Source organism: Erpetoichthys calabaricus, chromosome 4 (assembly GCF_900747795.2).
Source record: "Erpetoichthys calabaricus chromosome 4, fErpCal1.3, whole genome shotgun sequence".
Classification (NCBI taxonomy): domain Eukaryota; kingdom Metazoa; phylum Chordata; class Cladistia; order Polypteriformes; family Polypteridae; genus Erpetoichthys; species Erpetoichthys calabaricus.
Window position 1 is genome coordinate 323,851,657 of NC_041397.2, and position 26,272 is coordinate 323,877,928.

Below are 26,272 nucleotides of genomic sequence, written 5' to 3' on the forward strand. Positions count from 1 at the left end.
CCCGGGCAGGGCGCTAGCCCACCGCAGGGCTAATGCTAAGCATGCATCTCTTAATCTTTTTCTGAATTGTTTTGTAAATGGTATTAATTTGTTTTTGCGTGTATTGTCTATTGATGAATATTTTGTTTTTTAATTTGTGTTTATTTATGAGGTTAGTTTTCTTCTGCTTAGCTTTTTTTTAAGTGTATGCTTCCTGTGCAGCCTAGGGGGGTGGAGCCACTTGATGGTACTGCTGGAGCTCCACTTCCAGGGGTATTTAAGAAGAAATGGCAGATGAAAGAGCAGCATCAAACATTAAGGTTTCTCTTGTCTTGTGGACTCTGCTTTACGTTTCAGTTTTTGGTGGTCCTGTTTTGTTCCCTGCTCTTGTGAGGAGGTCCTGTCTCTGGTTAATAACATTTGGATTCTGTTTGCTTCAGATTTTATTTTTAACCAAATCTGTTTAATTTTCTCATTTCTTGCGCTTGTCTCTTGCTTTTTTATGTAGGCATTTTTTAAATGCTTTTTTAAATCTCCTGAATAAATATTTTACTAATCTGTAAACTTTGGTTAGGGTTAATTTAATGACCTCTTGGGCACAGCCATCAGCAGTGTGTCTGTTTGCGGAGAGAGTGTCGACCTCGTTGAGAGGTTTACTTACCTCAGAAGTGACATTCATGTCTCTGGTGACTCTTCCTATGAAGTCAGTAGATGGATTGGGAGAGCATGGGGGTAATGGGGTCACTGGAAAGGGGTGTGTGGCGCTTCTGATATCTATGCAAAAGGACGAAGGTCCAAGTCTTTAGAGTCCTGGTGCTTCCTGTCTTTTTATATGGTTGCAAGACATGGACGCTGTCCAGTGAACTGAAATGAAGACTGGACTCCTTTGGTACTGTGTCTCTCCGGAAAATCCTTGAGTACCGCTGGTTTGACTTTGTGTTGCTCATGGAGTCCCGAATGAGGCACATGACCTGCATTGTGAGGGAGCATCAATTACGGCACTACGGCCATGTGGCGCATTTCCCCGAGGGTGATCCGGCTCGTAAGATCCTCATTGTTGGGGACCTGAGTGGCTGGACCAGGCCAAGGGGTTGCCCATGTAACACCTGGCTGTGGTAGATAGAGGGGCATTTCCGGAGGGTGGGACTGGACCGCGTGTCTGCCTGGGGGTTTGCCAACCAGGACCCCAAGTTGTTTCATCATTTAGTGGGTGCAGCAACATGCTGCACCAATGCGTCCTCCCCAACTTGACTTGACTTGACTTTGGTTGGTTTATTAGGCCCAGGGGTATTTTATGATTTTTACATTTCCTCACTTTGCAGTCAATTTTATCCAAAATGTGTCACCATAATCAAGTAAACATCAGTCTGGGGACTGTTTGAGAACAAGTGTAACAGGACAAGGTGACAAAATTGATCACCAGAGATCAAACAAAATGCCAATGAGTTACAATTCCTAAGTTATAAGAACTTATCAAAGCCATCATCAATTAGAGAGACATTCACAGAATAAGAGGGTCTTCAAACACTTCTTAAACATTTCGATGGAGTCACTATTTCAAATTGAGGTGGGCAGCATGTTCCACCAGCTTGGAGCTACATGTGAAAAGAGTCCAGATTGAGATTTGATGCCATGCAGAAGTGGCATCACCAGACAACGTCAAAGAGCAAACCCAAGTGACTGACAAGCAGTAGAGGACCTCATGAGTGCCTCCATATCTATACAGCAGTAGGTATCTATATAGGTATCTATATACCCACTGACTGCTCAGCTCCAGCATCAAGGGCTGGAATTGATTGTTTCCTGCCAGTAAAGTGACCTGAAAAGAGGAGCGGCTGGTGCTCATTGTGGTTGTGGTTATTTTTAATCATCAGTAGTTTCTTGGTAGCACATCCTGGTACCCTCCCAGTAAACAGTTACAGTAATCCAGATGTGACAGGACTAATGGCTGACTGTATATGGAATGAATGTGCAAGAATGAGAAACATTTGCAGTGTGGTCACTGGTCGATCATAACCCTATACTGATTTGGCAGGTATTACTGATTATAAGCTGTGGTGGACAAAGATGAGGGCTTAACAAGGAGCTCTGTCTTTCCCAACCTGAGATGCAGATGGTGTTCCTTAATCCAGGTTGAGACATAAGTGAGACGTCCTGAGATTCTGGCTGTCATTGTCTGGTCCTCTGGAGGGAATGACAGGTACAGCTGTGTGTCTTCGGTACAGCACTGGTATGAGAATCCATGAGACTGGATGATGGAGCCACCCTGTTGAGGTGGTGTTCACAGAGAAGAGGCTAGGACTCGGCATCCCTGTGCTAACCTAATTCATCTTTATTTTTTTACAATTAAATTTTCATTAAACATACTTAATTGTTACATAAGAGAACACAAGAACATTTTATTCTTTTAATCTTAATAACAATTGAGAGAAGTAAAGGAAATGCCAAAAACATGCTTGCCAACCAGAGTACAGTGCTGTGTTGCTTAAAGCGGTTTGGAGATGCCATCTCTGAAGAGGTCTCAATAATCTGTCAACCTGTCTCCATTTCTGGAGTCATTACTAGTAAGGGCACATCTAATAAGAGGGCCTGTTTTGTAGTGTAGACAGAAGAAAGATCATAGCCATATTAATAGATGGATTAAGCTGAGAAGTGGAGCTGGTAGAATTCAACATATAGAAGAGCGGAGCAAACAGCTGCTTTCAAAAAGCAGAAATAAATTCTGGGGGCAGCCCATCAGGACTTGGAGATTTACATTTACGTTTATTTGTTTAGGAGATGCTATTTTCCTAAGCAACTTTCAAAAAAGGTCAACATAATTGAGTAACATCAGTCTTGGGGACGTGGGGCTTTTATCCAAAGCTTCCTACAGTTCCCCTAATGTTACCAGCCAGTCAAAGGTAGGAGCTTCATCCTCAGCAAGACCTGACAGGGATAAGAAGGAGTCAACAACTGATAAGGGAGAAATGGAATCATTTATATAAATTAGAGCAAAACTGACAGAAATATTTGTTTAGTTCATGAATGTTAGTAGTAAAAATTTCCACCCTGCTTTTGATAGTCAAAATTGAAGAGAAAGTGTCACAATCTTTCAGTCCAAGGGCCAAAAACATACTTGGTTTAGAACAGCAAATATAGTAACAGGCCCTGGTGGAATGGATTATAAACTTTATATGGTGCAACAACAAAGAGTTCAATTCTGCTCTAGTATTGTCCATGAGAGTCTCATGCCTCTGATCCACCACATTAGGGCGAGAGCCCTCTAAATGAGAAAGGTGAGTTTCTAAATTTAAACTCAGTTGAGTGAAATTGCAAGCTAAGTTACTAGCAAAAGCAATTGTGGCACCACAAAGGCAGCCCATGATGGAAAGCCATAGAAATGCTGGGTCCTGGGTAGTTCCAGTATTAATTAAGATAAACTATTCTAATTTAGACAAAAGTATTCATAAAGCTGAGAATTGTGCAGATGGTGTGTATTAAACTTCCACCGTGGTGTTCGTGGGTATAATGAAGACTGGAGTAACTATAAAACAGTAGGTCTAAGAACTGAAGAGGTGGGCATCAGTTATATATGATGTCAATGTTTGGGAAATAATACACTGCACAACAATTTTTTAGAAAAGTCTTGCTTCCTGAAAAGTTTTTGCTGATTGTGACAGGTACCTACTGGGTATGCACAAATATAGTTTTGGTTTTACTGCATCACATAGGAACTCTGAGAAACAGACATTTATATGTTCACTGACAATAACATATTTAGTCATGTTTATGTTTCGCATAAGCTGTTAAATTCAACAGAATTAAAAGTGTTTTGCTCCCAATTTTCTTTTGTATTCAATGTCTGTTGCATTACGTTGCAGTGTTCAACAGTAGTCAGCAAGCATTGATGGATTCCAGTTGCCCTGGTATCGTTTCTCAATCGTAGCAATGTCCTGGTGAAACCTTTCACCGTGTTCGTCACTGACAGCACCGAGATTTGAGGGGAAGAAGTCCAAGTGTGAGTGGAGGAAATGAATAACATGTTGCACTTCATTATCTTGTATGCTTTGAGAAGTTTGTCTACCAGCTGAATGTAGTTTGGGGCTCTGTAATTGCCCAGAAAATTGTCAACAACGTCTTTGAAGGCTTTCCAGGCAATTTTTTCCGGCCCAACTAACAGATCTTCAAACCGCTCGTCACTCATAATATGTCTGATCTGGGAGCCAACAAAAATACCCTCTTTGATCTTGGCATCAGTTATTCTTGGAAACATCTGTCTTAAATAACAAAAACCTTTGCCTTCCTTGTTCAGTGCTTTCACAAAATGTTTCATGAGTCCCAGTTTTATGTGAAGAGGAGGCAAAAATATCTTTGTCGGGTCGACAAGCGATTCATGTGCCACATTTTTATGTCCTGAAACAAATTTTTTATGGAGTGGCCAGTTCTGTTGAGAATAGTGCAACTCTTTGGCACGGCTGTCCTATTCACAGATAAGACAACAGTACTTTGTATAGCCGAGCTGCAGTCCTAGTAACAGAGCAACGACTTTAAGATCTCCACAGATATTCCAGTTGTACGTGCTCTACTGGACGTGCTTCAGCGACACTTCCATATTCTCACACGTTTCTTTCATGTGTGCTGCATAGCCAACAGGTACTGAAGGATAAATGTTGTCATTGTGTAGCAGAACAGCTTTCAGGCTCAACATTGACGAATCAGTGAAGAGACGGCACTCTTCTAGGCTGTGATCACAACCCAAGGCCGAGAACAATTCTTCAATGTCACAACAGAAACAGAGACTGTCGACTTGTGCAAAAAATTTGGTTCTATTATGATGTCGGCCTTGAAACACAGAGATTTTCGTACCTGGTGAAAGCAAACACCATTCCTGCAGTCTCAAACCCAGGAGCTCGGCTTTTGCTTTTGACAGACTCAAATCTCTGACCAAATCGTTCAATTCGGACTGTGTTATCAGATGTGGATCGCCTGACGAGCACGGTACAAAATCCGGGTCAATGTCACTGTCAGTACCCTGCATTGCAGTTTCTTCATCTGGTTCGTCTAAGGTCCAATCCTCTGGTGGTTTCAGAATTCGAAGACTGTCATCATGTGGCACGGGTCTCATTGCTGAAGGAAGATTAGGAGATTCAATTGACTTCTTGTTTTTGGCAGAGAAACCAGACACATTAGTCAAACAGAAGTAGCAGTCCGTCACATGGTCTTTCTGTTCTCGCAATATCATCGGAACAGCAAACAGCATCGTCTTTTGAGTGCCTCTGAGCCAGGCTCTCAGACTGACAGCACATGTCGCACAGCAAATTTGAGGTGCCAATTACTTGTCCCGATCACCAGTTTTGCAGCTGAAATACAGAAGATAAGCTTTCTTCACAAGAGCAGTCATCCAACGTCTCTGAGGCGCAAGTGTATATTCGCCACAGATATAGAAGAATGTATCGCGGCTGTTACGACATTGACGAGACATATCGCCAAACACCAAAAGGTCTATAGCATCAAGCTTACTTACTGTGATATTGCTACAGATACTAGACTTTACTATACTGATAATCTACATAGACACTGACTATCTACAGTCATATGAAAAAGTTTGGGAACCCCTCTTAATTCTTTGGATTTTTGTTTCTCATTTGCTGAGCTTTCAAAGTAGCAACTTCCTTTTAATATGTGTCATGCCTTATGGAAACAGTATTATTTCAGCAGTGACATTAAGTTTATTGGATTAACAGAAAATATGCAATATGCATCATAACAAAATTAGACAGGTGCATAAATTTGGGCACCCAACAGAGATATGACATCAATACTTAGTTGAGCCTCCTTTTTCAAATCTAACAGCCTCTAGACGCTGTTCTCCTATAGCCTTTGATGAGTGTCTGGATTCTGGATGGAGGTATTTTTGACCATTCTTCCATACAAAAACTCTCCAGTTCAGTTAAATTTGATGGCTGCTGAGCATGGACAGCCTGCTTCAAATCATCCCATAGATTTTCGATGATATTGAAGTCAGGGGAGGTTTGTTTAAACAAACCTCCTATGATGGAAAACAATTTTGGACGGCGTTTTCCCTCTCCCGGACGCGGGTCACCGGGGCCGCACTCTGGAGCCAGGCCTGGAGGTGGGGCTCGATGGCGAGTGCCTGGTGGCCGGGCCTGCACCCATGGGGCTCGGCCGGGCACAGCCCGAAGAGGCAACGTGGGTCCCCCTTCCCATGGGCTCACCACCTATGGGAGGGGCCAAGGAGGTCAGGTGCAGTGTGAGTTGGGTGGTGGCCGAAGGCGGGGACCTTGGCGGTCCGATCCTCGGCTACAGAAGCTGGCTCTTGGGATGTGGAATGTCACCTCTCTGAAGGGGAAGGAGCCTGAGCTAGTGCGCGAAGTTGAGAGGTTCCGGCTAGATCTAGTTGGGCTCACCTCGACGCACAGCTTGGACTCTGGAACCAATCTCCTTGAGAGGGGCTGGACTCTCTACCACTCTGGAGTTGCCCCCGGTGAGAGGCGCCGAACGGGTGTGGGTATACTTATTGCCCCCCGACTTGGAGCCTGTACATTGGGGTTTACCCCGGTGGACGAGAGGGTAGCCTCCCTTCGCCTTCGGGTGGGGGGACAACAACAACAACAACAACAACATTTATTTATATAGCACATTTTCATACAAAAAGTAGCTCAAAGTGCTTTACATAATGAAGAAAAGAAGAATAAAAGACAAATAAGAAATTAAAATAAGACAACATTAGTTAACATAGAAAGGAGTAAGGTCCGATGGCCAGGGTGGACAGAAAAAACAAAAAAAAACTCCAGAAGGCTGGAGAAAAAAATAAAATCTGTAGGGGTTCCAGGCCACGAGACCGCCCAGTCCCCTTTGGGCATTCTACCTAACATAAATGAAATAGTCCTCTTTGTAGTTAGGGTTCTCACGGAGTCACTTGATGCTGATGGTTATACAGACTTCTGGCTTTTAATCCATCCATCATTGTTGGAACATCATGGTGCTTTGGGTAGATGGTGGTGGCACAAGCTACCACCAATAGGACACCGGAAAAGAAAACAGAAGAGAGAGTAGGGGTCCTAACTGTTGTTTGTGCGTATGCACCGAACAGCAGTCTGGAGTACCCACCCTTTTTGGAGTCCCTGGAGGAGGTGCTAGAGGGCATACCTTCTGGGGACTCCCTCGTAATGCTGGGAGACTTCAATGCTCACGTGGGCAATGACAGTGAGACCTGGAAGGGCGTGATTGGGAGGAATGGCCCCCCCGATCTGAACCCGAGCGGTGTTTTGTTATTGGACTTCTGTGCTCGTCACGGATTGTCCATAACGAACACCATGTTCAAGCATAGGGGTGTTCATATGTGCACTTGGCACCAGGACACCCTAGGCCTCAGTTCGATGATCGACTTTGTGGTTGTGTCGTCGGACTTGAGGCCACATGTCTTGGACACTCGGGTGAAGAGAGGGGCGGAGCTGTCAACTGATCACCACCTGGTGGTGAGTTGGCTTCGATGGTGGGGGAGGATGCCGGTCAGGCGTGGTAGGCCCAAACGTGTTGTGAGGGTCTGCTGGGAACGTCTGGCAGAGCCCCCTGTCAGAAGTAGCTTCAACTCCCACCTCCGGCAGAACTTCGACCACATCCCGAGGGAGGTGGGGGACATTGAGTCCGAATGGGCCATGTTCCGTGCCTCTATTGTTGAGGCAGCTGACCGGAGCTGTGGCCTTAAGGTGGTCGGTGCCTGTCGTGGCGGCAATCCCCGAACCCGTTGGTGGACACCGGCGGTGAAGGATGCCGTCAAGCTGAAGAAGGAGTCCTACAGGACCCTTTTGTCCTGTGGGACCCTGGAGGCAGCTGATAGGTACCGGCAGGCCAAGCGGAATGCGGCTTTGGTGGTTGCTGAGGCAAAAACTCGGGCGTGGGAGGAGTTTGGGGAGGCCATGGAGAACGACTTTCGGACGACTTCGAGGAGATTCTGGTCCACCATCCGGCTTCTCAGAAAGGGGAAGCAGTGCAGTGTCAACACTGTATATGGTGGGGATGGTGTGCTGCTGACCTCGACTCAGGACGTTGTGGGTCGGGGGGGGAGTACTTCGAAGACCTCCTCAATCCCATTAACATGCCTTCCAATGAGGAAGCAGAGCCTGGGGACTCAGAGGTGGGCTCCCCCATCTCTGGGACTGAGGTCACCGAGGTGGTCAAAAAACTCCTTGGTGGCAGGGCCCCGGGAGTGGATGAGATACGCCCGGAGTTCCTCAAGGCTCTGGATGTTGTAGGACTGTCTTGGTTGACACGCCTCTGCAACATCGCATGGACATCAGGGACAGTGCCTCTGGATTGGCAGACCGGGGTGGTGGTCCCCCTCTTTAAGAAGGGGGATCGGAGGGTGTGTTCCAACTACAGAGGGATCACACTCCTCAGCCTCCCTGGAAAAGTCTATTCAGGGGTCCTGGAGAGGTCCGTCAGATAGTCGAGCCTCGGATTCAGGAGGAACAGTGTGGTTTTCGTCCTGGTCGCGGAACAGTGGACCAGCTCTATACCTTTAGCAGGGTCCTGGAGGGTGCATGGGAGTTCGCCCAACCAGTCTACATGTGTTTTGTGGACTTGGAAAAAGCATTCGACCGTGTCCCTCGGGGAATCCTGTGAGGGGTACTCCGAGAGTATGGGGTACCGGACCCCCTGATAAGGGCTGTTCTGCCCCTGTACGATCATTGCCAGAGCCTGGTCCGCATTGCCGGCAGTAAGTCGAACCCGTTTCCAGTGAGAGTTGGACTCCGCCAGGGCTGCCCTTTGTCACCGATTCTGTTCATAACTTTTATGGACAGAATTTCTAGGCGCAGCCAGGGCGTTGAGGGGGTCTGGTTTGGTGGGCTCAGGATTGGGTCACTGCTTTTTGCAGATGATGTTATCCTGTTTGCTTCATCAGGCCGTGATCTTCAGCTCTCTCTGGATCGGTTTGCAGCCGAGTGTGAAGCGACTGGGATGAGAATCAGCACCTCCAAATCCGAGACCATGGTCCTCAGCTGGAAAAGGGTGGAGTGCCCTCTCAGGGTTGGTAGCGAGATCCTGCCCCAAGTGGAGGAGTTCAAGTATCTCGGGGTCTTGTTCACGAGTGAGGGAAGAATGGAGCGTGAGATCGACAGGCGGATCGGTGCGGCATCCGCAGTAATGCGGGCGTTGCATCGGTCTGTTGTGGTGAAAAAGGAGCTGAGCCGCAAGGCGAAGCTCTCAATTTACCAGTCGATCTATGTTCCTACCCTCACCTATGGTCATGAGCTATGGGTAGTGACCGAAAGAACGAGATCGCGAATACAAGCGGCTGAAATGAGTTTCCTCCGCAGGGTGTCTGGGCTTTCCATTAAAGATAGGGTGAGAAGGTCAGTCATCCGGGAAGGGCTCAGAGTAGAGCCGCTGCTCCTCCGCATCAAGAGGAGTCAGATGAGGTGGCTCGGGCATCTGATCAGGATGCCTCTTGGACGCCTCCCTGGTGAGGTGTTCCGGGCACGTGCAACCGGGAGGAGGCCCCGGGGAAGACCCAGGACACGTTGGAGGGACTATGTCTCTCGACTGGCCTGGGAACACCTTGGGATTCTCCCGGAAGAGCTAGAAGAAGTGGCCGGGGAGAGGGAAGTCTGGGCATCTCTGCTTAAGCTGCTGCACCCGCGACCCGACCTCGGATAAGCGGGAGACAATGGATGGATGGATGAAGTCAGGGGACTGTGACGGCCATTCCAGAACATTGTACTTCTCCCTCTGCATGCATGCCTTTGTAGATTTCGAACTGTGTTTTGGGTCATTGTCTTGTTGGAATATCCAACCCCTGCGTAACTTCAACTTTGTGACTGATGCTTGAACATTATCCTGAAGAATTTGTTGATATTGGCTTGACATCTTCCTACCCTCGACTTTAACAAGGGCCCCAACTGTCCCTGTGGCCTTCCATTTCCTGATTCCATTCCTGACGGTTTAAACCTCTGAGATATCTTTTTGTAGCCTTCCCCTAAACCATGAGACTGAACAATCTTTGTTTTCAGATCTTTGGAGAGTTGCTTTGAGGATCCCATGCTGTCTGTCACTCTTCAGAGGAGAGTCAAAGGGAAGGAAGCAGAACTTGCAATTGACCACCTTAAATCCCTTTATAGCTCATGATTGGACACACCTGTCTATGAAGTTCAAGGCTTAATGAGCTAATCCAACCAATTTGGTGGTGTAAGTAATCAGCATTGAGCATTGACAGGCATTCAAATCAGCACAATGACAAGGGGACCCACATTTGTGCACAGCCAGTTTTTCACATTTGATTTAATTTCATACAACCAAATACTGCTTCACTGAAAATCTTTGTTTGGAAAACACCGCAGTACTCAGATGTTCCTAGGAAATGCAAGACATACCACTGTTATCTTTTTTGTTGAAAGGAGAGTCAATTATTATGCAGGCTGAGAGGGGCTCACAAACTTTTTCATATGACTGTATATTAACCAAATGAGCAGGATTGGTGTATGTAAGCCACCTTTATAGCATGCTGAGACAGCGTCCAGCTCGTTCAGACCTGCCCAGGGTGTCAACTTCCACAGAACAGCTTCCAGCCTGGCCTTATTCCATGGCTAGACATGCACAGGCTGCACAAACCGTTGTTGATAAGTCACTTACAGGAACGAAAATGTTTGGATACTTATATAAGAAAAATCATCTCTGAAACGGTACATGATGGGTAAATTTTGATGTGATATTCGTGATCAGCACCCACAAATCTATCAGAAACACACAGCAGTGTTCAAGAAGCAAAAACTTTGTTGTGCAGTGAATTCAAAGTGAACTTCTGAACTGAAAGGCTTGTAGAGCTAAGAAAATCTGAAAATCTGAGAACATCCAGCTCCACTCCTGGGCTTGGTGTCTGTCTGTCTTGTCTTTTATGTCAGTTTACAAGCAGTTCTCATATTTCTATAATCCGTGTCTTTAACAATGAATCATGTTATTCTGTTTCTTAGACCGAGTGGGCTTCTGTTATCTTGATTGAGTCTAATAGCTGGGGGCTTTACTGACCTGGGCAAAGAAAAAAACAAAAATTCTTTATTTGACAGATTAAAATCAATCAGTCAGTTCTCCTCATCACACCATTCACACAACTCTGATAAGCAACAGATGAGAACTTACTATGGGATGGACAATTTGACCAATAAAGAGGATCAGAATGGCTACATGAAAATCTCTTTCTAATGATTTAGGTGTTGTGTTTTATTTTCACTTTGTTTAATTTGTAAATGTGCACTGAGTTGTGTGTCTGTCTAATATGCACTGCAGTGTGTAATAATTAAATAAGAAATACTGACGTGAATTAAACTTTAACAGAGACCCTCTGGACAGGTCATCTCTCCTGATACTGTACAGCTTCACTCTCTGGGCTCCTGTCTCACATTATCTGTTCACCCTCAGTGTCTCCCCAGATGATCTCTCTGTGAGCTCTCATGTTTCTCTTTAAATCTCCTCCTCCTCCTCCTCACTGAGCACAGACAAACTTTCACTTTTGTTTCTTCACAAGTCACTTCCTTGTTTTCCTGACTGATTCTCTCTGCCTGTTTCTCCTCAGACTGACGATGGCTGAAGCCCAGCTGTGTGGATTACAAGACGAGGTCACCTGCTCTGTGTGTCTGGACACCCTGAGTGACCCCGTCTCAATCCCCTGTGGTCACAATTTCTGTTTGAAGTGCCTCACGGACTACTGGGATCACAGCCAAGTGTGCAGCTGTCCTCAGTGCAGACACACCTTCACCACAAGGCCTGAGCTGAACAGAAACCCTCTGCTGAATGAAGTTGTTAAGAAATTAAAGAAGATGGGACTCACTCCTTCTCCACCTCAGTCTCACAATTATGCTGGCCCTGGAGATGTGGAGTGTGACGCTTGTACTGGGAAGAAGTTCAGAGCGGTGAAGTCCTGTCTAACCTGTATGGCCTCCTTCTGTCAACCTCACCTGCAGCCTCACTGTGAAATAGCAGCCTGGAAGGGTCACAAGCTGGTTGATCCTGATGGAAATCTGAAGGAGAAGCTCTGTGTGAAACATCAGAAAAGTCTGGAAATATTTTGCAGAACTGATGAGATGTGTATCTGCATGATGTGTGTGGTGACTGGACATAAAGGTCATGAAATGGTTGATCTGGAGACGGAAAGAGAAGAAAAAGAGGTGAGTTGAGTTTACTGTTTAACAGAATAAAAGCTAAATAACAGGAGTTAAGGGGTTTGTAAATGTTGTTTGATGGAGAAATCTATTCATCCATCTTAGAACCTGATTTTTCAAGTATAGGATAGTGCTGAGCTGGAGCCTATCCTGGTGACAGTGGATGTAATGCATGAAACTATCTGATATGGGACACCCAATATTATCCATGTACAGTTAATAAGCGGAGTGGTCTCATTAATCCATTAATCTCAGGCTATTTGTGCTCTAATTAGTTTTCTTTTGAGATATTAGGCAGTTGGGGGCCAACTACAGCCTGCAGACCAAAACTGGCCTGTGACATGGGTACAAGCAGCACTTGGATTGTCTGTAGAAATATCTATCATTCTGAACCCACTGAGGTATTCTTATCAAGACAGAGTTACAAATGGCTGGTGTACGAGTAGTACGTCACCATACAGTATCACCCAAAACATAACGCAATACCCCAAGGTTTTACCACATGATTAGAGACCATCTATAGGGCTGCCACATACAGGATAAGTGTGTTCAGCTGCTTACTGGTCTTTGTTTTGTTTGTGCGATTTAAAGAATTTGAGTTTGCTTTGGTGATTACATCAGGGATCGGCTCTGAGCCCTTTCTTATTTCCAATGGTGATGGACAGGTTGACAGACGAGATCAGACAGGAGTGCCCATGGACTATGATGTTCGCTGATGACATTGTGATCTGTAGCGATAGTAGGGAGCATGTTGAGGAGACACTGGAGAGGTGGAGATATGCTCTAGAGAGGAGAGGAATGAAGGTCAGTAGGAACAAGACAGAATACATGTGTGTGAATGAGAGGGAGGTCAGTGGAATGGTGACGATGCAAGGAGTAGAGCTGGCGAAGGTGGATGAGTTTAAATACTTGGGATCAACAGTACAGAGTAATGGGGATTGTGGAAGAGAGGTGAAGAAGAGAGTACAGGCAGGGTGGAATGGGTGGAGAAGAGTGTCAGGAGTGATTTGTGACAGATGGGTATCAGCAAGAGTGAAAGAGAAGGTCTACAGGATGGTAGTGAGACCAGCTATGTTATATGGGTTGGAGACGGTGGCACTGACCAGAAAGCAGGAGACAGAGCTGAAGGTGGCAGAGTTAAAGATGCTAAGATTTGTATTGGCTGTGACGAGGATGGACAGAATTAGAAATGAGGACATTAGAGGGTCAGCTTAAGTTGGACAGTTGGGAGACAAAGTCAGAGAGGCGAGATTGCATTGGTTTGGACATGTGCAGAGGAGAGATGAGGGGTATATTGGGAGAAGAATGCTAAGGACAGAGCTGCCAGGGAAGAGGAAAAGAGGAAGGTCTAAGCGAAGGTTTATGGATGTGGTGAGAGAGGACATGCAGGTGATGAGTGTAACAGAGCAAGATACAGAGGACAGAAAGATATGGAAGAAGATGATTTGCTGTGGCAACCCCTAACGGGAGCAGCTGAAAGAAGAAGAAGAAGAAGTTTACTTTGGCTGATCTGAGGCCTTTTTAAGAGACACGTTATAGTGACATGTCAATCAATCTGTCTTGTACTCCAGAGTTGTCTAAGATCCTTACAGTGAATTTAGATAAAAAGTTTAAGATCGTAATGCTGTGTAAATGCTGTAATTTTAATTAAATGAGTAATCAGGCACTTAATTAGTGATTAGACATCAATTCAATTAGTGGAGCAGGAAGGACATTTGAAATGAGTGATAGTTCCACCTAATGTATGACTGTGTGATGGACTCTGAGCTTTAACAATTTAGTAAACCCTACCAATAATAAAATTATATATATTACTAATATTGTCAATATTATATTATTATATTTTTACCTGCATTTTTATCACTCTTTAATTTAATTTAATTTAATATTGTTTTTTATCAGTATGCTGCTGCTGGAGTATGTGAATTTCCCCTTGGGATTAATAAAGTATCTATCTATCTATCTATCTATCTATCTATCTATCTATCTATCTATCTATCTATCTATCTATCTATCTATCTATCTATCTATCTATCTATCTATCTATCTATCTATCTATCTATCTATCTATCTATCTATCTATCTATCTATCTATCTATCTATCTATCTATCTATCTATCTATCTATCTAAGTCATCCATCACTACCACACAATCGTAACATATTGTGAGGTGAGATAAAAGGCAATTAAACTCAGTTATGAATGATGATTTTTGCTCAGGAGGACTGTACATTAGTGCTCTACGTTTACCTGATTCTGTTTAATATTTAATATGAGTGCCTCAATTGACATAAATTCACCTCCCTTTCAGAAGTCATATGCAGCTCGTCACATAAAACTGTTCAAAGACACTTCCTTGACTGGCATTTCCTAATTTATGATGGACAGTAAAACTATTTTGGTTGCTGCTTCAAATAAAGGAATTGTGTCATATTGGCTCCTCCAGGTCTCAGTAACTAGACATTGATATATTGTGTTCTCAGTAAAATAATGATAACAGCAAAACAGCTTTATTTAAAAGCAAGCAAATGTTTAACAAACATCTTAAAAAGCAATGAAATGTATGAACTAGTGTTATAGTTTTCAATTTAATGTAAATCAGGTCACTAATATGGGTACACATTTGGAGGATCTTATTATAATTCTTGGTCTGTTTATGTTGTCTTTTAAATTTCGATTCTTTGACATAACTCAGGTGCTGAGATGTCCTGAAGACAGACATCCAGCTGTAGGACAGGCTGACATTACTTGGATTGGCACACAAGCTGCAACTGAAAGTCCATGTTTTTCATGTGGATTCAGTTTCTGTGCTGTAGTTGAGAAGTCTTTGTTTGTGTAAATGGACTTCAATGTGACTATTTCAGTTTACAAAGTGGAACCAGATGGGAGGGAGGGGTCACCACTCACGCCACCTGCGTCACGGACAGCCATAAGGTCACTGAACTCCGAGTGACCTGACCCTACCTGCCCTGTACTGTACACACCTGCTGGTTTACGTGTAATTCTACTGTTCGACACATCTGGACTGTCATCTACATTTCTATTTTATTTACTGTATGCATGTATCTTCTGCTGCTCTTATTTATTTACTGGATTTATTTATACACCATCACCTTTTTGTCTATTATGGCCTGTACATACAGTACTTCCCTTCCCTATCCCCCCTTACTCTTCTCTTGCAGTCTACCTCAAATCTAACCTCTAATCAACAATGTTCTTCTAATTTCATTTGAGACCTTGCCTTTCCTCCTTTGGAAGAAGTCAGAGATTAAAAAAAAAAAAAAACATTACAAGGGAAATGGTGGAATTAAAGAAGTTGTTCCCTTATGTTAATGATATGATGCTCGGTATCTCAGATCACTGTCACGCGTGTTAAATCTATTGGGTGAATTTCATAAAAGTCAATTGAATAAGAGCGATCTCCACTCCTTGAATTTTCTTGCATGCCAAAATAAACCTTTTCGCTTTTGAGTAAAGAGGTTAAAGCATTACTATTGGAAAAGCAACATGCACATCAAGAAAATAAGATAGAAGATAAGAAATTTTACAGCAAAGAATTAACAGGCTAATTAAACAAAATAAAAAGATGAATGGGGAAAAAATCAAGAGGTGGTTTAATGATAACAATCCAAAGCAGGTCTGGAAGGGACTAAAAATAATTACAGGACTGGACTCTAAAAAGAATGTGGATTTTCCAGCTGACAAAGACCACAAGCTTTTAGCAGATGAACTGAATAACTTTTTTTTGTCAGATTTGAAACAAGTGATTTCAGCACCAAAATACAGAAATAAAGGAGATGCTTTATAAAAACACCAGAAATTCTGCTGTGATGGGGTTCAGTTTAACTGAAGTGGAGAAAGGCTTGCAGCAGACAGTGGGACCAGAAGGCATATCAGGTCAGCTCTTAAAGTCTCGCTCTAAGCAGTTCTCCCCAGTTTTTCATTTGCTTTTTAACTGATCTCTGACCTGTGGTGTTGTACCTAATCTGTGGAAACAATCAATCATTACCCCTGTATCTAAGGTTTCTAGGCCAAGCTGTCTGAGTGACTATAGACCAGTGGCACTTACATCTGTTCCAATGAAATGCTTTGAACATTTGGTGAAAAACATTTTAATGACAGAGACCAAGTCTTTTCAAGACAACAATTACATCTTGCCTGAAGAAGGGGCCTGAGTTGCCTCGAAAGCTTGCATATTGTAATCTTTCTAGTTAGCCAATAAAAGGTGTCATTTTGCTTGGCTTTTCTCTACATTCATAATGGCTAACACGGTACAACACCCTAGTACTACAAGACAACAATCAATTTGCTTGTTATCTTACATCAAATCTACACCTTTCTTGATCAGCCTGTTCATATGTCAGAGCACTATTTTTGGATTTTTCTTCAGCGTTCAATACCATACAGCCTCATATACTGATTGGGAAATTAAACAGTATGAATGGAAACCCATTTATCACACTATGGATTCAGAACTTTCTTTTAAATCGTTCACAGACAGTTAAAGTACAGGACACTTTTTCAATAGCTCTTCATTCAAACACAGGAAGTCCACAGGGTTGTTGTCTTATCACCATTACTGTTTACTGTGTACACAAGTGACCTGAGACAGAACAATGAGCACTGCTCCATTATTAAGTATGCGGATGACACCATGATCATAGGACGCATATCAGGGGAGGATGAAAGCCACCATCTAAATCAAGTGGACTGGATGATAAACTGGTGCAATAAAAACTCTCTCACTCTAACATAAATCCATCATCTGTTAATATCTCTCCCTGTTTTCCCACTCCATCCAGCTCCTTCTCTAAGTTCTCACCAGTCACATCTGCGTTTGTTAATAACCTGCTTTGTAAGATGAGGCCGACTACTTGTGTACTGGACCCCATCCCCAGCACACTACTTAAATCCTGCCTTCATGCCATAATCCCGACTGTTACAACAATAATAAACTCATCCCTTGACACTGGCTCTGTGCCGCTCACTTTTAAAATCACTTCTGTAACCACAATGTTAAAAAAGTCTGGTCATGATGCTGACAATCTTAATAATTTCCGGCCTATTTCCCACTTACCTTTTCTGTCAAAAGTTCTTGAGCATGTTGTAGCTTCCCAACTCACCAACTACTTAACTTCTAATAATTTGATGGAACCCTTTCAGTCTGTTTCAGGACGCAGCACAGCTGTGAAACTGCTCTGCTACGGGTAACCAATGATTTGCTTATGGCAGCAGACTCTGGACAAACCAGCATATTAATTCTGTTAGACCTCAGTGCAGCATTTGACACTCCGGTCAGACATGACATTCTACTGTCCAGAATGATGAAGAACATGCTGGGTATCTCTGGCACTGCCCTCCAGTGGTACAAGTCCTATCTGACTGATAGATAAGAGTTTGTTAGTCTTGGCAACAGCAGATCCAGCTCAGCGCCAGTCACACAAGGAGCTCCTTAGGGCTCTGTCCTCGGCCCTCTTCTCTTCTGTATTTATACGCCATATTATCCGTAGCTATGGACTGGGTTATCATTTTTATGCAGACGATATTCAACTTTATTTCAATGTTTAAAGTGAAACTTCATCATTGCTTTCTCAGCTCACAACCTGCCTTAGTGAAATTAAAACCTGGATGGAGCAGAACTCTTTAAAATGAAATTGCAACAAAACTGAACTCCTGCAGATTGGGACTAAAATGCAACTTAATAAAATGAGCTCCTTCCCAGTCCATCTTGGCGGTGATCTCATCAGACCTGCCTCTACTGCAAAGAATCTTGGTATCATTTTTGATTCCTCCCTTTCTTATTCTGCCAACATAAATCACATTAAGAAACTTCTTACTTTCACCTCTGTAACATATCCCATGTTCACTCCTTCCTCTCCTTCTCTAATGCTGAGATACTTGTCCATGCTTTTATCACATCCTGCATCGATTATTGTAATTCCGTATTAGCAGGTGCTGCTCCATGAATTCTTTTAAAAAACAACTGAAAACTCGTCTGTTCAGGGAGGCTTTTAGCTCTACAGTAATCCCTTGCTACTTCGCAGTTCACTTTTCGCGGATTCACGACTTTGCGAGTTTTTAAATATAGTAGTAGTATTTCGTAGTCTAAGAACAACAAAACAAGTTCGGCGACTAATTGCGTTGTAACACGGGCTGTGATTGTTACATGGGAGGGAGACGACAAATCACAGCTTTCCGCTTTCTAATCGGGCCTGTGATTGGTGCTTTGACTGATGCCTAGATCCCACAGTATCTCCCCTTAGGAGAGGCGTTAGAGTAGAGTAAAGGGTGGGTTGTAAACAATACAGGGAGGGTTTAACACTAGAATTACCAGAGTCTACGAAAAAACTTGTAGATCCGGCCCACCTTAAATCGCTTCTTAAATCCGTTCACATCTCTCCGCCAGCATCTTTTGTCCTCTAAATGTGCTGATAAAAGACAAGCTGCCAGCAGCCGGCTATTCCATCTCCCCTCCGACTTAGAACGTGAACGCACTTTTCCCAGCTCATGTCTTGATTGATTGTCTGGGAGTGAAGTGGAGTTTTAGAATGGAAATAATAGATCGTTATTTGGAACACACGCATTTCATGTGTGTACCGTTTCTACAGTAATCTGTGTAAACACATTGTTAAAGCAGAAACTTTTTCATATTTTAGTAATAAATGTTACAAAATGTAGGCATAAACTATAGAATGTATAAAGCCCGAGTGCCAAAGATCAAATAAACACTTTCACAAAAGCTTCAAGGATAATACAACAGTTTCCGTGGCGTAGCGCGCTAAGATTCGCCTCTCAGAGTGACTAACTTTGCTATGCCTCACATGTCACAGGTGTCTGGTCACACTTATAGGTAATCTAACTTAGACACCATTAAAATATCCGACTACGCCACCCAGTTTTATTAAGAGACTGGGAACTCCTGAAATTTACCAATAATAGCACACAGGTTTCTTTAAATTGGGCGGTGAGTAAACACACAATGAAAGACACAACAGTAATTTAGAAAAAAAGCAACAGTAAGTTCTATTGTACAAGACAATATAAGGTACATTAAAAAGATAAACGAACATAACAGAACCTAAACATATCAGGAATTAATGTCCTTTTTTAAAAGGAAAATACACAGTCCACACTCTAAAAGTCCGTAAAAACAAGAATTGTAGGATACAACCTTTAGTGGTGCAGAGTCCAGTTTGTGCACTGTGTTACCCCAACACTTAATTGTTCATGGATGCACTCTGTTACCCAGCAGAAGGCTGTGTCAAATTGTTGACTCCCTGTCAGCGTCTCTTTGTTGTTCCTTTTTCTTCCACTCTGGGCTCCTTGTGTGGCTGGGACCTAGGCACGCCTTATTCCTCGTCTGTCAGCTTCACTTGGTCCTCTCATGCGGCTTCCCTCTTTCGCTGGACCCACAACTGGCGTCTCCTTGTGGAGCTGTCTCTTCCTCCCTGGAAGTATATGTTGCCGTCCTTGTGCCTCATGTCGTGCCAGCCAGGTACCCTTGTCTGTCTGCGAGCCCCTGTGCCCTGTCCGAGTGTCTTGGCAGCGTTTCCTGTGGACTCCCCCTTCTGCCTTCTATATTTACTTCACCCCTCTGTTGTCAGTCCTGGACAAACAGTCTAATCAATGGCACCTCTAAATTGCCTGGGTTTAACAATTAATAAAAGCATAAGTTAACAAAATGTATGGTTACCAAACATTAATAAGTTCAGATATGCTGATTAGGAACCAATATTTCCAAGCCAGGTAAATACAAACATTCTCTAAGGTCAAACTTCAAGCAGTGACTCCCTGGCAAGACAGCAAATACCATTAATAAGTACAGACATGCTGATTAGAAACCAATATTTCCAAGCCAGGTAAATACAGACATTCTTCTAAGGTCAGACTTCAAAGCAGTGATTCCCTTGCAGGATAGCAAATACCATTAATAAGTACAGATAGCCTTTTAACTTCTCACCCCCCAGTCCCCAACAGTGGGTGCCTAATGGAACCACCCAGTGCACAAAAAAAATGTAAAAGTGACCCCCTCTGACACACAGTCATGAGTTCAATTCCCCACTGGGGACAAAGTGTTACTTCTTTTTAACCTCAAACGGACATAAAATTTATAAATTGGTATGCACTGTCAGTTAATGAGATCGTTATATTTTCATGTGGGATGCTCCTTTTAAAATATTTTTTTTACAATTGAGACTGCAATTAACATGAACAACTGTCCTTATAACTTATTTTTTCAAGATCCATAACACACAGACAGACAGAGCACTGCGTAATACAGAGACAGACAGGCAGAGATATACAAATAAACAGGAAAGGCAACATGTTGATCTTTTTTTCTTTCAGTACATGCACGTTGTTTCTGCAGCACTGAATGAGCTCACGCACTCTAACATCACCCCTCCCCCCGATCTGACTCTCTAAGTAACAGCACAAGTACAGACACAAACCAAGTGCATGTGTGTACTGTATAATATTAACAAAAAGAGCAGCTTACTACTGAAAACGGCAAATATAGGAGTGAGTGGGGATCGAATCGGACACTCTTGATTACACTTGGTTTGTGTCTGTACTTGTGCTGTTACTTAGAGAGTCAGATCGTGGAGGGGTGATGTTAGAGCAGGTGAGCTCATTCAGTGCTGCAGAAACAACGCACATGTTGATTTTTTTTTCTTTCAGTACATGTGCCTTCCCTGTTTGTTTGTATATCTCTGCCTGTCTGTCTCTGTATTACGCAGTGCTCTGTCTGTCTGTGTGTTATGGATCTTGAAAAAATAAGTTATAAGGACAGTTGTTCATGTTAATTGGAGTCTCAATTGTAAAAAAAATATTTTAAAAGGAGCATCCCACATGAAAATATAACGATCTCATTAACTGACAGTGCATACCAATTTATAAATTTTATGTCCGTTTGAGGTTAAAAAGAAGTAACACTTTGTCCCCAGCGGGAAATTGAACTCATGTCTGTCAGGCGAATCTTAGCGCGCTATGCCACGGAAACTATTGTATTATATTTGAAGCTTTTGTGAAAGTGTTTATTTGGTCTTTGGAACTCGGGTTTTATACATTCTATAGTTTATGCCTACATTTTGTAACATTTATTACTAAAATATGAAAAAGTTTCTGCTTTAAAAATGTGTTTACACAGATTACTGTAGAAACAGTACACACATGAAATGCGTGTGTTCCAAATAATGATCTATTATTTCCATTCTAAAACTCCACTTCACTCCCAGATAATCAATCAAGGCATGAGCTGGGAAAAGTGCGTTCACGTTCTAAGTCGGAGGGGGGATGGAATAGCCGGCTGCTGGCAGCTTGTCTTTTATCAGCACATTTAGAGGACAAAAGACGCTGGCGGAGAGGTGTGAACGGATTTAAGACACAATTTAAGGTGGGCCGTATCTACGAGTTTATTCGTAGACTCTGGTAATTCTAGTGTTAAAAATGTCCAAATACATGTTAAATAATTAAATAAATATGGTGTCCCTACTTCGCGGAAATTCAGTTATCGTGGTCGGCCTTGGAACCTAGTGATTACTGTACTTGACTTTATTACCCTTCTCTCAGTTTACCACTCTGTCAAAATGTCCATGTAACCTGTGTGTGTGTGTAGACCATCGATTATGCGGTCTCTTAGCCTTTTCTCTGAATTTACTGTCTTACTCTTCGTTATTTATTTATCTGGTTTAGTACAATTCTATATACTGTATACCCTGCCGTTCTTTCTTAAACTCTGTGAAGTGCCTTGAGCATGGGAAAGGCACTATATAAATAAAATGTATTATTATTTATTATTATTATTATAGATAACAATCTTAACTGGAATACTAATACAAAACAAATATTTTCTAAATGCAACCAGCACTTATTTCTCCTCCATAAATTCAAACTATTTAAAGTAGACACGGACCTCATGTTGTCCTTTTATCACAGTCTGATTCAGTCTGGTATCACTTTCAGTTTCATTGCCTGGTTTAATAGTCTGACAAACCAAAACTCAAAAAAGCTCCAGCAGATTACGAAGTGTGCAGCTAAAGTTATTGGGGCTGATGTAGATGATTTGACTGGTGTGTGTGTGTCAGAGGGCAATGCTAAAGAAACTGGAAATCATCTCAACTGATGACAGACATCCATTACATGTAGAACTGAACTTCAGTAAATCAGGAAGAAGAGTCGCTTTGAAAACCCACACAAATCGCTCCAGAAACTCTTTTCTTCCTAGTGCCATACGACTCTTCAATAAGAAATATAGGAGATAATGATTAAGGTTTTGATATATATCCTGTAACCTTTTTTTTTTGTTGTAAATATGTATTATCTAACTGCCTTACCTTAACCTTTCTTGTTTCCATTTGTCTGTTTTATTTCATTCTGTCTGTTATTAGATGCAACTGAGAAGGCAAATTTCATGTTTTCTTGTGTAAACATCTCTAAATAAAGAAACCTTAAACCTTAAACCTAATTGTCTCAGACGACTTAAAATGCAGGAATCACTCAAAGATACTGAGGCGACATAAAGGACAGCAAAGGCTCAGCTGGACTGCTTCTCATAAAATCTGCTTGATTTGACTAATTTTAGTTCAACAGGACAGCCTTGTCTTGCTCCATTATGATAGGTTGATCCGCCTCTCCCCCTCATTCATTGGTCAAGAGTCCCATCTTCAATTTATAAGCTCAATAGTATGGGAATGCAATTTCTACTTGTGCTGATTTTTCTAGAAGAATCTATTTAACAATATTTTAGCAAAAATGCATGTGTATGCATATTGTGAGATTTTTTTCTTCCCAAGGGTATTTTGTTGTTAACCATCAGCTTGTATTATAAACTTTATTTTTTTAACTTCATTCTCTGTCATCAGTAAACGTCACAACATTCTTACAAGTCTGACTTGGGTTATCAAATGACGTTGTATGTTCTTCCACTACAGCCATTACATGTCTGGGTTCTCCGGGGTTTTCACACATTTTTTCATCCCACAGTGTCCAGTATTTTTTATGTATGTGAACTTCTGAACTCCCATATCTTCTACATCTCAAGAACTGATGTGTACACCAGTGTGCCTTCAAACTCTTATTTATTACACTCTTCAAGCTCAAACTCCATTTTCAATCTAACTGTAATAAATTAAACCTTTCTTTTAATCTTGTGCTGCTGTTTATATTTGTTGAGTTAAATATGTGTGTCAGCTACTGTGTCGATATCATGACAAGTGTAACAGAAAGAAAGCAAGTTATGTTATTAAAATTAAAACAAATGTGTTATAAAAATGTCAGGACTCAGGAAGAAAACAAGAAATCCAAAAGTGAAAGTGACCTCTGATAAGACGAGGTGTGTCCTCTTGTGTGTCCAAACAGAAACAACTGGGGGTGACACTGAGTGAAATCAGGAGGAGACTTGAGGAGAGAGAGAAGAAACTGAAGGAGACGAGGAGGGTGATGGAGCAGATGAAGGTGAGTGGAATTAAGATAACACTTTCTATTAAAAAAATGAGAAGTAAACTAAAACCAGAAGAGCCAACAGAGCTGCATTGGTGATGGTGTGTAGGGACATTAAAGGGAGAAGGAGTGAAGATGTTTAATGTTATCCTCCATGGCATTTTACAGTCCACAGTGATTCTTATTTTATTCCTCACAGATTCCGACAGTGTGACCCTAAATCAGTAAAACATGAACTCACCCATTTAAACCCATACTGACTGCTCACTAACACTCCTTTTCTTGACACGAGTTGCTCAATATTTTCTTTAATAATGGCTTCCACTAATGTACCTGTGATACATGATAAGCTCACATTAGTACCATTCTTGTTCAAATGTAACCCATCCCAGCCCACTTTATCCCACCCCAAGATTTCAAGTATGCATTAATCCTTCTGATCTCCTCAGTCTTATTTGCAATGGCCCATGGCACAGGTAGAATTTTTGAGAGTATCACTTTGTAAGTTCTGTTCTTCAGCATTGTTATTTAATCTGTAAGTTTGTCCAGTATGTCTGACACACTGACCTTAGCTATGTCATTTATTTAGTGACAAATAAATACCATTGACAATGACAGCTGTGTGCTTGAAAGGTAACACAGTGTATGAGTCTCTGGAGCAAACCACCATCTCAATTCCCCTAATAATTACCAGTCTGTCACTAATTTAATCTTTCTGAGGGCTGGTTTGGAGGTCAATCTACAGGGCATTTCATTCCTACCTACTCTCTCAGAATTACCAGTCACCATTCAGCTATGGAAGGTCTTGAAAACAGGTGGACATCTCCAGCTTTGGGGTTGATGACCCTGGACAATGTGAACCTCTTGCCTTACACTTGTGTAAGACTGTGGTCCAACTGACACCTATACTACTTTGGGGTGCTAACTAAGACACCCACCCCCCCCACACACACCACACACAAACACACATACACACCATGACATTTAAGTGAGCCATACACGTTGCATTGGAAGAGTTATCAGTAATAATGGGAAGTTAATGAATGAAATAGAAATACACCAACCTGGGAAACAAAGACTTGCAGGACAATAAATTAATATGACATTAAATGAAGTCAGAATTTCCTGGCCAACCATTAAGCATTCATGTTTAATATCTCCATCTCACATATTTGACACTGAGTCCAACAGAGAGCATACTGCACCCCAAACCAGAACTCATCTACTATTCCCTATTTTCTATTCAATATACAGTACACACTTGTATTTTCACCTAATTACCTTTCAACACAAAGGCATGTTTTACAATGCCCAAACTTTTTCTTCTTTTTCCCTGTCCTCCTCTAATCCCAAGTCCATCTCAAATGGATGAGTAGGAGAGAATGTTTTTAATAAGAAAGCCATGGATACATCCAGCTTAAGAGAAAAACACCACAAAAGTCTTTCTGGATTGGAGTCCCCATAGGATAATGGAGCTGTCCCCCGAGTAGATCCCTCTAATGGCTCCATAGGACGCCATACAATCCAAACTATCATTTACAACATCAAAATACCAACAAAAGTGTTTCAGGAGTGGTACATTTTTAGGTGACTCAGTTCAATGTCCTTTTCCATCAAATTAGGCCTCTTTGGAAAGAGAATTAGAGGAAAATGAGAAGAGCTTCACTGATCTGATCCACTACATTGAAGAAGCTCAGAAGAAACTGGTTGAGAGGATCAGAGAACAAGAAAAGAGAGAAATAGAGAAGGCTGAAGGAGTCATGGAGCGACTAGAGAAGGAGATTGAGGAGCTAAAGAAGAGAGACGCTGAGCTGAAGGAGCTTTCAGACACCAAGGACAACGTCCACTTCCTGCAGGTGAGAGCAACAATCTGAGCAAACTGGGGTGTATGGGACCTGAGAACATTTAGGAGAAATTTAAAAGATCTGAGGAGCTTGAACATCATAGCGATAACAGGCCATTCAGACCAAAACAAAGCATCTTTTCATATTTGCTAAATATTGTTAAAATGTACACAAATCTCTGAATTTCTGCTTCCATCTGCACCACAGGGTAATTTGTTCCATGTATCTACACTAGTCTGGGTCAGGAACACTAAATTTTAATGAAATATATGCTTCACTAACTTTACTTTTAAAGATGCTACCTGACGAAAGATTATGTAAACTCCCTTTATATTTATAAACATTTCTGTCATGTCACTTCCTAATGTCTCTATCCATAAAATGGTAAAATTCAAATTCTTCAGCATTTCCTCACAGCTCAAAACCACATTGCCCAGTCTGAACTCTCCGTATTCTCTTGTGCTGTTAAGTTATTTCTCTATTATGGAGACCAGCACTTCACCCAGTGCTCCTCATGTCGACTCATATCTGTGTTGTACAGGGAGGGAGAATCTCTTCTGTATTGACGTTATATAACCTGACTTCCCACTAGCCTTGTCTACTCTGTCTGGTTGAGGATGGTAATGAGGGCACAAAAGCTCATAAGACCTTCTCGTCAATTACACTTCCTACCTGCAGACCTATCATTGTATAATTATACTGAAGAGATTTCTTGCTACTTATTCACATTTTTACATTTAATTTTAAATAACTTAATCTTAGAAATATAAAATGCCTAATGCATTGTTTACTGTGCTAAGTTAATTCTGCACTCTCTGTCCCTTCATCTACAGTCTCATGACTCACCTCTCAAGG

The 26,272-nt window shown here is 42.2% G+C and overlaps 2 protein-coding genes across 6 annotated transcripts in view; one reads left to right on the forward strand and one right to left on the reverse strand.

Moving 5' to 3' along the window:
• The window catches only part of LOC114643536 (tripartite motif-containing protein 16-like protein), a 385,751-nt gene that overhangs the window by 142,726 nt on the left and 216,753 nt on the right, over positions 1-26,272 (reverse strand). The window lies entirely within an intron of this gene.
• The window catches only part of LOC114643524 (tripartite motif-containing protein 16-like), a 336,382-nt gene continuing 321,599 nt past the window's right edge, over positions 11,490-26,272 (forward strand). For all 4 annotated transcript variants that reach the window (XM_051925868.1, XM_051925866.1, XM_051925867.1 and 1 more), the window contains exons 1-3: positions 11,490-12,140; positions 23,493-23,588; positions 25,196-25,429. In XM_051925868.1, coding sequence (XP_051781828.1) covers positions 11,556-12,140; positions 23,493-23,588; positions 25,196-25,429 — 915 coding nt within the window. In that variant the 5' untranslated portion in view covers positions 11,490-11,555. The remainder of the gene's footprint in view (positions 12,141-23,492; positions 23,589-25,195; positions 25,430-26,272) is intronic.